General features: G+C 33.3%; 2 protein-coding genes across 2 annotated transcripts; one reads left to right on the top strand and one right to left on the bottom strand.

Annotated features, from left to right (window-relative positions):
• Window positions 1–3,345: 3,345 nt before the first annotated feature.
• On the bottom strand, window positions 3,346–9,270 carry LOC117922240 (DEAD-box ATP-dependent RNA helicase 35). The gene is made up of 4 exons (XM_034840295.1): window positions 9,228–9,270; window positions 7,770–7,783; window positions 6,793–7,719; window positions 3,346–4,665 (listed from the first exon to the last, which is right to left on the bottom strand). The coding sequence occupies exons 3-4, from the start codon at window positions 7,689–7,691 to the stop codon at window positions 3,801–3,803; spliced, it is 1,764 nt and encodes a 587-aa protein (XP_034696186.1). The 5' UTR covers window positions 7,692–7,719; window positions 7,770–7,783; window positions 9,228–9,270; the 3' UTR covers window positions 3,346–3,800.
• Window positions 9,271–10,564: 1,294 nt separating this feature from the next.
• LOC117921629 (triphosphate tunnel metalloenzyme 3-like) lies at window positions 10,565–11,847 on the top strand. The gene is made up of 2 exons (XM_034839577.1): window positions 10,565–11,440; window positions 11,557–11,847. Exon 1 carries the CDS (start codon window positions 10,703–10,705, stop codon window positions 11,303–11,305), a length of 603 nt encoding a protein of 200 aa, XP_034695468.1. The 5' UTR covers window positions 10,565–10,702; the 3' UTR covers window positions 11,306–11,440; window positions 11,557–11,847.
• The last annotated feature ends 767 nt before the right edge of the window (window positions 11,848–12,614 follow it).

A 12,614-nucleotide genomic window follows, 5' to 3' on the forward strand; every position in this document is an offset into this window, starting at 1 on the left:
GAACCTGTTTATTCCAATAAAATCGTAGTGATTCACCATCTACATTTTCTTTTTAAGTTGTTTCGTAAGTGTATTTAGCTGTCCACATTTTTTTCTTGAAATTGGTTGTTGAGAACTTGTCATCCATTGCATTGTCTCAATACCGGTTTATCTGGCCTTAGAATATGATGTCAGGCCTGCTGCATCATATCAGCTTTTGTTGGTAGATCACAACTGCCTAATTGTCGTGTCTGCTGATGGAAATTGTATTCTATTGTAGAAAATCACATGGTAACATGGGTAGATGAGTAGTCGTCGAGTTTTCTTCGAACCTGATGGTTTATTGGTAATTTGGTCTCAAGATTAGGATCCTTTTAGTCGTCTCAAATTCAGCATATAACCAAACCTCTGCCTGGATACGGCCAACATGAATTAAGGCTTTTTCTGCTGGGTGCTCATCACTTCCCCTAATGATACGTTATAAATTTTTTATAACATCAGCTTTTATATGGATCATATATTGCTATCAATAGTAAAGAGACAAAGTTGGAATAAAGACATTTTCTTTGCAGGTTCTTGCCACTTTCCCTTCAACTCCCTCTCCCTCTTCTCTCTCTTAAAAGAAAAGCAAAGCAGAGATGTTTCACTTGTCCTTGAGTCTTTGGACTCTGCAACTCTGTGAGGAAAGCAACCATCATTTTCTTTTTACTATCATGCTCTGCAACCAACTTCCCAGCTTTAGACTTTATCTTCTCCAAACCCTTCTTTGATAAGCTTTCAGCACAGGGTTCATTCCTGGGCCAAAACCTAAGCTAGTTCAAATTTCTTTTCATTTTCTGGTAAGTCTTTTGACGGTTCTTGGTTGCATAATATGATCAGTGGGGTACTGTGCTTGCTTGTTTGGTGTTTCCTGACTAGGGTTCTTTTGTTTATCTCGGTTCCTTCATATATGACAGACTGGTAGAAGTTTGGGGCTTATATTAGAGGCCTAGAGCTGAAATTTTTTCATATGCTGCAGGCCTGCAAAGAAATTGTATGTGGAAAGAAAATAGAAATTCCCTTAAGTTTAGACGTACTTTGCCAAGAAACAAGCTTTCAAGAAAATAAAACCAGCCATATGGCTAATGTTTACTCTGGGCTAGTGGTTGAAATTTTGGAGGATATGATAAATGAATATGATAATTTTTGCAATAATTTTGGGATGTTGGTTTCAAATGAGAAAGAAACCTCAACAGATTTAAGGGTCCTTAGTTCAAAGCTGGATGCTGGAAAGCAACCCCTGGGTCATTCAGAAGTACAGGCATGGAGTAAATACCACAAGGGCATGGTAGTGTTTCAAGCTGGTGAAGTTGAACAGCTCAACAAGAGATTGCAGATTCTCGAAGAAGACGCTGCAGTCATAAAGCAATCCTCTTTTAGCAGTGTAGAAGAAAGAAAAAATTGATCAGGGAGATACATCAGCTGTTTCAGATCATACACCATTTCCTTTGCCTTCAAAGTCAGGGAACAGGTGAGAAAACCCATGCTGGAGCTCTGATAATCAACCCTCACAAGGTAATTCTATTCACTCCTGCCTTTCATGCTTCTTGCTTATATCTAGTAATATAAGTCTCTTAAGTCTTTCTTCTCTCTTCCAATTACCTCCCATTGGTCGCATCTCGTCAAAAAATTGATGATATCTTCTACAACACCCAATATAGATTTTCTAAATAGACTCCTAATTGTTTAGATTCTAACAACAAATTGCCTCCTGGGTGGTGGTGGGTTCTGGTGGCTATCTGGAAAGCCATATTTTCTATTGGAAGCACCCATGTATATGTATGTTTGTTTGCAAAGAATCTGGATATTTGGACCAGCTTCCAGGAAACTACTTCCACTGACCACTACCATGAATGCTCTGAAGCTGCTTTTTCTTTTCTCTTTATTGTTGCAGATAGCCATTGCAGCACAGTGCCCTAGGAATGTTTACTTCTCCTTTTCCTCCCTTAATTTTGATAGATTTTAACACAAAGGCAGTATTATTCTAATAGTGAAAAGGGATATGACAACCAAGAGAATAACAGTTGTCCAATCTAATGTTTGTTTTTAAAAACTGTTTTTTAAGTTAAGAAACAAGAAAATGATTTTTTTAGTATTTTCTAAAAATAAGAGTGTTTAGCAAATTGTTTTTAAAAACAGTTTTTAAAAAATAAAAAACAAAAAACTTGTTTCAATAAATTGTTTTTAAAAATAATTTTTCTATTTTGATCTTGTAAAAGTATTATAAATTCAATTTATATAATATTAATTAAATTTATTTCAAGCTTATTAAAATGAAAATAATTTTATAATTACAAATAAATTAAAAAAATAAATAGATTTTAGTATAATTTATAATAAAATTGTAAATTATATCTTTTATAAAAAAATATATTATTTTAGTATGTGTTAGAAACATAAGGATATTAATTGCTTCAAAAAATTTTGTTAAAAATAAATTATAATAATTTAAAAATAATAATCATTAATAATATTTTATTTAAAATAAATAACAAATAAAGTTTTTTTTTTTTAATATGCAAATGAGCCAAATTGTTCATTATATGTACACGTTTATTATGAACATAACATTTTAAATGTTCTAATTTATCTACAATTAATTTGATCAATTTTTGAATCTAATTATTCTTAAAATTAAAGCTTCATTCAAAAATTTAAATTATTAATATATCTCACTTAATTTATAATCTATTTATTTAATGAGAAAATTCTAAAAATATAGGTGTGTATTATTTCTTGTGGCTAGGCATATTCTTGTGGTGGATTTTCATTTTCCGGTATTATATGCTTATTTCTCCTATGCTTTTTACTAGCCTTGATGGCTTTGTAATGAATTGTGATGCACTGGTGTGTAAACAGGATGGAAGAATGGGGACTGGTCTATCACAAGTTCTAATCCAAGATTCAAATCCAGCTCTTGTGACCAGAGGCCTTAGAGCTAATATGCTAGCATTCCAGGGAACTGCAGAAAGTGAGGAAGCATTCATTCCCAGATAGATTATTTCTTCAATTGAGATGAGATGCGACAAAGTCACACTCTCTCTATTGTATTTTTTTTTATATTATTATTATTTCAAGAAGCCTCTATAAGTTTCAATTCAATTACAGAAATATTATTGGGAGCTATTTTTCATACAAGACACCAATTTTACATGGAAACAATCTGCAATGGCAAAGGCAAAAAAATGGGACCAATTCAGATAAAATTTTCCAGTCTTGTTAAATATTCTCCACCTAAATGCTGGGTCACAGTAAGTATTAACTACTTTTAACCTAGACCTGGGGCTTCAAAGCAAACAGAACAATGATAGATCTTAATGGACTATGTCATAAAATATCTTCTGAAACAGAGTTGAAGGGTTCAATCAATAATTTGTTACACAAGGATGAAGATTCTGGCTCCATGATTCACCTTCTAAACTTTTAGCCAATACTTAGCTGAAACCAGCATTCAATTTGGCAGTCAGATGAAGAGGAAAACATTTAACAAAATCCCCACCTTGAAAAACACTAAATCCTTGCCATAAGTTGAAGAACAAAGTTCACCTCAGAAAAGAAATACATTATAAGCTCAAAGGATAATTTGACATATTTCAATCCCTCGAAAGTTACAAGCATATAGGCTATGCCATTATAGGTGAATCTAGTATACATTCATCCATCACATTGAGTAAACAATTGGAGGGTAACTGCTTTTTGCAAATTTATGAAACCTACAGAACATGAAGGAAGCAGTGACCAGATTGATGAACATGCAAAAATTCACATGTCTTGAGTAGAACTCATATTTCCCCTCTGTAGCCCCCAGAACCAAAATAATCCCTCCTAGAACTGGCAATTGCCATGCTTTTCTGATGTTCTAACTTGGGGCAATCACGGATACGATGACCAAGTCCACCACAATAAGCACAACCCTTGACTCCACTTGCATCGGTAATTGCATCCACATCTTCCATTGGATCATTGAGTTCAGCCAAAACAGGAGGAATCCGTTGTTTTGCTTCTTGTAATAGATGTTTCAAATCAAGAAGTGTCGTCTCACTTTGGTTCTTGTTTATAAATGTTGTAGCTATTCCTGTCTTGCCACATCTTCCTGTTCGCCCAATCCTGTGAACATAATTTTCTATTTCTGCTGGCATGTCATAATTAATAACATGTTTAATATCAGGAAAATCCAAACCCTTTGAGGCAACATCAGTTGCAACCAGGACATCTTTCTTGCCAGCTTTGAAGGATGAAATGGCGTATTCTCTCTCTTCTTGATCCTTGCCCCCATGAATGGCCACTGCTTCAACTCCTTTTAGAAGGAGATATTCATGAATATCATCGACATCCGCCTTGTTCTCACAGAATATTAAAACAGGAGGTGGGGTTTTCTGTAGGCATTCAAGAAGGTAAACAATCTTTGCCTCTTGCTTCACATACTCGACTTCTTGGATCACATCAAGATTTGCTGCTCCAGCCCTTCCAACATTAACAGTTACAGGCTTTACCAAAGCACTTCTAGCAAAATTCTGAATCTTAGTGGGCATGGTGGCAGAAAACAGAAGTGTTTGGCGTTGAGCTTTGAAGTGGTCAAACACCTCCCTTATGTCATCTTCAAATCCCAAATCCACCAATCTATCCGCTTCATCTAGAGTTAAATATTGCAGGGAAAAGAAAATTTAAGAATCATAGTCTATAATTGTCAAGCTTTCCCAGCCATTTATTGGTTTATAAACCAAAATGGAAGTCAATAATCCCACAAACACTCGTATGAAACTATAAGATGCATTCTTGTGACAGTAAAATTCTAGAAATATTCCAATTAAATAAAAACAAATAAATAAAGGAAAGCAAATATAGATAATAAACAAGTGACCATGCAAGAATCACTTATACATACATGTCACTACATACAATTTTAGAATTAAAATATCTATTCCATTGTCAAGGCTAAAATACCTAATTCAATTTTTCTTGTTCTATACCCTAGGTTTTGTTAAAGTACATATTTAATATAAAAGGTGTGTCAAAACAAAATAAAAAATAAATTGACGAAGAAGACAACCTGAATAGTTTCTTGAGGAAGAAAGCTTCAAACAAAAGCACACTCTTTAGTTAGTAATACACAAGGTTGTGATATATTATTGGGAAATGACTTAGTCAATTTCTACATATGTTCAAGCTAAGCCTTAGATTAAGCTTTATACGCCTTGTAAGCTTTATTGTGAATATATCAAGCATATACTCGTGCAAGTACACCTTCAAATTTTCACAAATGTGGTGATGATAAAGAAAAAATTCGGAAAGAAATTCAAAAACCAATTCTCAAATTAGAAAAGTTTGAAGAAATAGAAGAAATTTGAAAGGAAATTTTGGAGAAAATCCTATAGAACTTTGGGATAAGGATAAAACCTATGCTGATATAGATTTTCTTTTTTTTTTTCTTTTTTTTTATAGGTAAAGAAAAGTCCTATAAAAAGTAAAGAAGAGACACCGAAAACAGTGCCCTCAGAGTATACAGGAAGTAAACAAGTGAAGCCTAAAGGCTCAAAACAGAGGGGGAGGGACAGAAGCAAAAAACATCACCTGGTTATAGAATTAATTGATCCTCAGACTATTCAACTACTAAGCCTAAAGAATAACCAATAGAATATAAAGAAAGACCCATTAACATATATGGATCCTGGTTATATTCTCAATAGAATAAGCTAGACCAGTATCAGATTCTCAAATATCCACTAACTACTGAATCTGCAATGAAGAAGATTGAGGACAACAACACCCTGGTTTTCAATGTTGACATCTGTGCTGACAAGAAAAAGATCAAAGATGCAGTGAAGAAGATGTATTACAAATCCAGATCTAGCAATAGATTTGTGAGACTAAGAGTTCATGGATAGCAATATCTCAGAGAAATTGGACTGTCACTCAGGTATCAAGATTTATTCCTATGACCTTTACAGGAATAGTTAGTGAATGGTATCAAGGTTAACTCAAAGCGAGAAAAATACTATTATAAGTGGAAATCCAAATAGTGAACCAGCTGAGGATTCTACTTATATAGATATTCTCAATACAGTCGAAAATGCTGTCAGAAGAGAATTTCTTGGAGAACCTGGAATATCAATAGACAAAGAGAATTAGAAAAAGAAAAAAATACAAATATGAGGAAATTACAAAATCTCAAAATATGCAATTTGTGTTATTTCAAAGAATATGTTTGTGAATTTCAGAAATATTTTTATAAAGTATATAGTAGCACAGATAGAAGTAACCCATTGTTACTAGATATGTTTTTGGGAAAAATTTCTAATCCATGGGGATTAAGAATGATACCAGGATATCCAGAGTATATTCGAGGATCTGCTGATACACTTGTATCCAGAATACAATATGCAAGAAAATGCATAAATCAATGGTGTCAAGAGGCACAAGAAATGAGAAAAATGAATAAATCTATAAAGAAATGATTATGTTGCCCTAAAATAGCCACACCAAGCAAGTTAGGATGTGGAATGAATAAAACCTATAGGGTCAGAAAATCTCAACCTAAAAGGTTCAGAAAATACAGATCTAAAAGAAGATTTGTAAGAAGATCAAGTACAGGATCCAGTTCAAACTTTAGAACTAGTCAGTCAAGTGTAAATAAGAAAGACTTGCATACCTGCACATGCTAGTTGTGCAAGGAAAAGGGACATTATGCCAATAATTGTCAAAATTGTAGAACTAGAAGATTGGAGGCTGTTTTTATCTGTGTGATGTTATTGAAAATAGCAAAATGGTGCATACCTGCAATTGTCAAGGTTCAGTTTCTTCTTTGCAAGCATATCCTTCAACCTCCCTGGAGTAGCAACAATAATATGTACACCCTTCTTCACAACCTCCAACTGTGACCGCATATCAACTCCACCAATGCAAAGCAATGGCCTCAATTCTGGATAACCACACTCCCTCATTGGAACCAAAAACTGCTCCACAACTTCATATGTTTGTCTTGCAAGTTCCCTTGATGGGCAAATCACTAAGCCAAATGGCCCTTCCCCAGGAACTATAGGCATCGACACCTCCTCTTGCAAAGCCACCATGATTAGTGGTAACACAAAAACAAGTGTCTTGCCTGACCCTGTAAAGGCAATTCCAATCATATCCCTACCCGATAAAATCACAGGAAGGCCCTGTACTTGAATGGGTGTCGGCTGCACAATCCCCTTTGCTTTCAAGTTCTTCAAAATTGGTTCCGGAAATCTCATATCCTTGAAATTCTTTATAGGTGGGGGAATCTCGTCACCATCCACAATGATGTGCCATTGCTTCCGAATTGATTCACATTCCTTTCTTGACATCCTTCGAATAGGCAGAGGAGGCTTCCATCCTGTCAAAAGTGGCTCTGTATAAGTAATTCCCTTTGCCAATTCACGGACTGACATCAGAGTTTTTCTGTCTGAAAGATGCTCAATCATCTCCTTCTCTTGCTGCACAATCTGCTCAGCGGGACTGATCTCAGGAAGATCACGCTTAAGCTGTGATGCCTTTACAAGCAAGCTAGGTTTTGCCTCGGCCAGTTTGGATTTCTCAGCTTCATCTTCAAGAGCAGAAGATTTTCCCTTGCGCTGAAGGATTCTCTGCGCTTCCATCGCCCTACGCTTTTTCACAGGAATGTACTCGACATAATCATCGTCTTCCTCCATGTTGAAAGATTCTATAGCACCAAAAAATTTAAAGGAATCAAAATAACTATAGGGATTAATTATTTACACCGAATAAATTGCAGTTTTAATGCCTAAGCTACAAGATAATAAGATCAGGGAATCAAGACAAGAAAATGAAAAATCCAGTGAGCACAGGAAATCAAGGTAAATGCGGATCAGTAAAGCATCAATTCAATGATAAACTTGATTAGCAAATAATTTAAGATGTGCAAAAAGACTAGAATAGTAAAAATCAGGAAACCTTTATTCTATTAAGAGGAACCTCAGAAAAGAAAACAGATTTAAGGGGCATAAGAAAAAGCAAAATATCAGAACTTGATTCAAGCAAGCAGGAATAATAGATTATTGAATAACATTTTACAAAACAATTTCCACACATTAAAGAGGTGCAACCAAAGAGCAGAAATCTTTGAAAATTTTCAACTTAAGACCAAAAATTGCAAATGAAAGGAAATATCTGACCTACCCATATGAAAGATTTCTTTTTCGTTGCTCACTTAAGCTAATGAAAATGAGGAACTCAAAAGATTGAAGCCAATTTTTTTAATCAAGATAAGTATTAAGTAATTTCTCTGAAATCTACAGAAAACTCTACCTCCAGGTATGAAAATTATCTGAAAAATCGAATTTTAACAAAAACAAAAACACATTCCATGTTGAGAACCCCAAGGCATGATAGAAAAGATTTTAATACTCTCACCAAAATCCTAGGAGACCAAACACTCAACACATTAATCATATATTCAAGGGCAAGGAAGAGAAACATAAACTTTTAAATTTTCGTTAACCATTACATCAAGGACCACAGTTGTCAGAACTCTCCTCCTGATCATTACATATGGCACGAAAAATCCCAAATTCTCCCAGGTTTGTTGGCATTTCATCTCCTATTGCCAAATAGGCCTAACTTTTGGCATGGGAGTTTTTGGGCTTGTTAGGGTATTTTTTGTATCAACAAGGATTCTATTTCTATCCATGAAAACAGATTCTGATTTTCATCAAATTACAGCACTTATGAAGTAAGGTAGCCTCCGATTTAATTGACATTAAGCATAATATTAGTAACTTATCTAATCAAAAATGATATCAGTAACTTAGTTTGGAGTAAACTCCACAAGGTTCATAACAACAACACCTCATTTTGCATCAAAGTCTTTGCTGGGATTTTCATCAAGTAGCTAGTCTGTTAAGTTCATAAAACAACAACATGGTTTTTCATCCAGAAAAAAAAAAAAAAAAAAATCTGGGATTTTCAGGAAACAGCTTCTATACATCGTTCAACACCAAAACTAACGGCATAAACTATCGAGCATCTACTCATTTGGTGCAAATTTACGACAATCAACACGATTTTTCATCATATTTTTTCTGGGTTTTTCATCAGATAGCTTCCGCGAACAATCTAACAAAATCAACAGTTTTGATTATGAAGAAAACACAATAAAATCAAGCGAACACCATTCCAAGAACAAAAGAAAAGGGAGAATCAAACAAAGGGATTCAAATTGAACATACCTTTAACTTGCAAATCAAACTCAGAACCCTGAAATTATCCTGAATCGAACTAAAAGGAAGCCTTTCTCAACGAAATCTGCAATAATCTTCTAGGGTTAGGGTTTGAAAGGCAAAATAGTAAGGAACGAGGAGAGAGAATGGCTAGGTACAAGTGAAATGAAAGAGCAACCTCGATTTAAGGCGGCGCGAATTCTCTTTCAGCAACTTTCCTGGTTCTACTACCACCTCTCATGCGTCCCAAGTAGCTCCTCACCCCTTTAACCAATTAATCATATCTTTAATGATTAAGACTAAATATAAATCTAATTAATATAAATAAATAAATTTAAAATTTTCGAATGATGGAAGAGAATATACCATGAAAAATTATTAAGCAAGGTATAAAATAGAAAATGATATATATAATATATATATATATAAATAAGATGGAAAATTTTCAGATAATGTAAAATTAATAAGTAAAGGTATTAAGTAGGTTTTATAAAATATTTTATTTTTTCTATAATTTTATTTAATTTAATAAAGTAAAGGTTAATTTCACTCATTTTGATTAAATATATTAAGTTTTGTGAGGTTTAAATTAAATATATTTAATCATTGTTAACTTAAAATTTCAGTAAATAACTCATTCATTTTAAGCGAAAATGAAAACTAAAGAAATTAACAAATAAATAGAATAAGAAAGGGTATATGATGAAATTTCAAATTGAGGATGATTAAATATATTCAATCCAAACTTAAAAGAGAAAAGTAAAATTAACTCTATAAGGTAAACCTTTTTTTTTTAATTTATAACATTATTTTTATTTATTTTTTTATGGTATTTGAAATGTAATTATTATTTATATTTTAAAAATCAAACTTAAATTTATATTTGTAGTTTTTTTTCCTTTTTTGGAATTTATAGGGAATAATGCATACACATTTTATTTTTTTTCTTGGGAAATTCGAGAAGGATATATATGCCCTTGGGTTTTACTGTTTAATGATATTAAAAAGTATTTTTACTATTTATAATACTTGAAAGATAAAAATTTTTATTTTTTAAAAATGTTTAAAACATTTCTTAAAATCATTATCGAACGAACTTTTGCTATTATCATGAAAAACATATTCATTAAAGTAAATAATTATTCTTACCTTACAAAAGTAATTTTTTAAAGATTTTTATTTTTATTAATGAATATTGAAAAATATTTTTAATAATTCTGTACAATAAAATTAGTTTTTTTTTTAAGTTTTAAATATGTAAATTTTTTATTTGAATAAACATCAATGATCTTAATTTTTTTTTCAGATGCCTTATCCGTCAGCCCATCACTGAGTAGGGAGAGATGAGTAACAATCATTCTTACTTTCCACCACTGCCACTCAAAAACAACGAGGATGCAACTTAAGCTCCGTTTGGTTGCTGGGAAAGATGTAGAAACTCTTCCCTCCCTTTTACTAATCTTTCTCGGCAGCCAAACCGCGCCATGGAAGTCGAGGTCAAGCTTCGCCTCCCTGACGCCGCCTCCCACCAGAAACTCTCCGACCTCCTCGCCCCATTCCATCTCAAAACCCTAATCCAAGAGAACATCTTCTTCGACGGAGCAGCCGCCGAGCTCTCCTCCAAATTTGCGGTCCTCCGCCTTCGGTTCTACGACCTCGATTCCCGCTGCGTTCTCTCCCTCAAATCCCAACCGCAAATCTCAAACGGCATCAGCCGCGCCGAAGAAGTCGAAGAAGAAATCGAACCTCTGATCGGGCGTGCCTGCGTGGCGGAGCCGTGGCGATTTAAATCGATGAATTCGAGGATAATCAAGAGGTTGAGAGATGAGTTTGAGGTAGGAGATGAGGGCTTGGTGTGCCTGGGAGGGTTCAGGAACGTTAGAGCGGTGTATGCGTGGAATGGATTGAATTTAGAGCTGGACGAAACTCATTTCGATTTCGGGACGAATTATGAGATTGAATGCGAGAGCTCGGAGCCAGAGAGAGCGAAGAAGTTGCTTGAAGGGTTCTTGGAGGAGAACGGGATTAGTTTCTCGAACGCGGAGGCTTCAAAATTTGCAGTTTTTCGATCCGGAAAGCTGCATTAGTGAGTCAATTTCTCGTTCTGAGTATTTGTTTACAAGATGATTGAATTTATGGATTGAAGCCTTTCTGCTGATGTTGAATGATAGTATGGGCATCCTATTGCAATTGATCAATACAATTCTTTAGCAAATTGCAGGGTATGTGATAATCATCATACTATATGCTGATTGAATATATGATTTGAAGTCTTTTTATATGCATAATCATAGATAATGGATTGTGATGGTAAATATGTTCTTATGGGATGTTCTAGATGCTTTGAGAGCACAGAAGCTGGAGTTGAAGCCAGAGAGACAATCTGTAACATTGATACAAGAGGTTTGACGAAGTTTATCAATTGCTTCAACTTTTGACACAGTTTTCTGAAGAAATATTTGTCATCATCTCTCTCACCACCAGTATACCATGGAGAGAGATGAATCATTCCCCAGATCCATTGTTGTGAATCCCAGCATATGGATCCATTGATGTGCTCTGAACCTAGGTTTATTCAATCCGACTTTCTTTTATGAATAAGTGATAAAGAGGAAAAAGAACATTGTAGTGATAGAAGTTCATCTGCATTTTGTTACATTATGTTTGGTTTCAGAAAATTTGAGGGAAAATATAAAGAGAAAAAAATAAAAGGGAAAAGTAAAAAAAAGAGGAAAAAAATGAAAGAAAATATAAAATAAATTTAAAATCAATAATTATTTTTATATAATATTTATTTTAATTATTTTATATAAAGATTAAATAATTTATAAATGCATAAACAATTTTAATTATATTTTATTCTTTTTATATTTTTTATATTAAAACCAAATATATAAAAAAAAAATTGAATATTTTTTCTCCTTTCTTTAACGCTTTTCGAACCAAACATAACTGTATCTGTCATGTACATTATCGATATATCAAATGATTGAATTCATTCCTATTAAATGTGTAATCTCATTTTGAATCTTCCAATTTAATAAAGTTTCCACTACTTTGCTTCCAATTTGTTAGTGTCGCTCAGATGCATGACTCCTAAGCTTCTGCATTCAACTAAAAAAAAAAAAAATTCTTTTAAATCCATTCTATAAAATTTTGAAACAAATTAATGTAATGAAGTAATAGAAAAATATGCTCTTTGCAAGTGAGAAGAAAAATAATTGTTTGTTAGAGCTTATGAAGATTATAGGTTATTAATATATATATATATATATAAAAGAAAACTTAGAAAAGAGTAAATTAATAAATTGAAATATTTTACATGTGTTTATTAATAAGGCCAAAATGAGCTATAATAATTTTAAAAAAATTGAAAATTTTAGTGAATGAAGTTTC

The sequence above is a fragment of the Vitis riparia genome, chromosome 9, assembly GCF_004353265.1.
Source record: "Vitis riparia cultivar Riparia Gloire de Montpellier isolate 1030 chromosome 9, EGFV_Vit.rip_1.0, whole genome shotgun sequence".
NCBI classification, from domain to species: domain Eukaryota; kingdom Viridiplantae; phylum Streptophyta; class Magnoliopsida; order Vitales; family Vitaceae; genus Vitis; species Vitis riparia.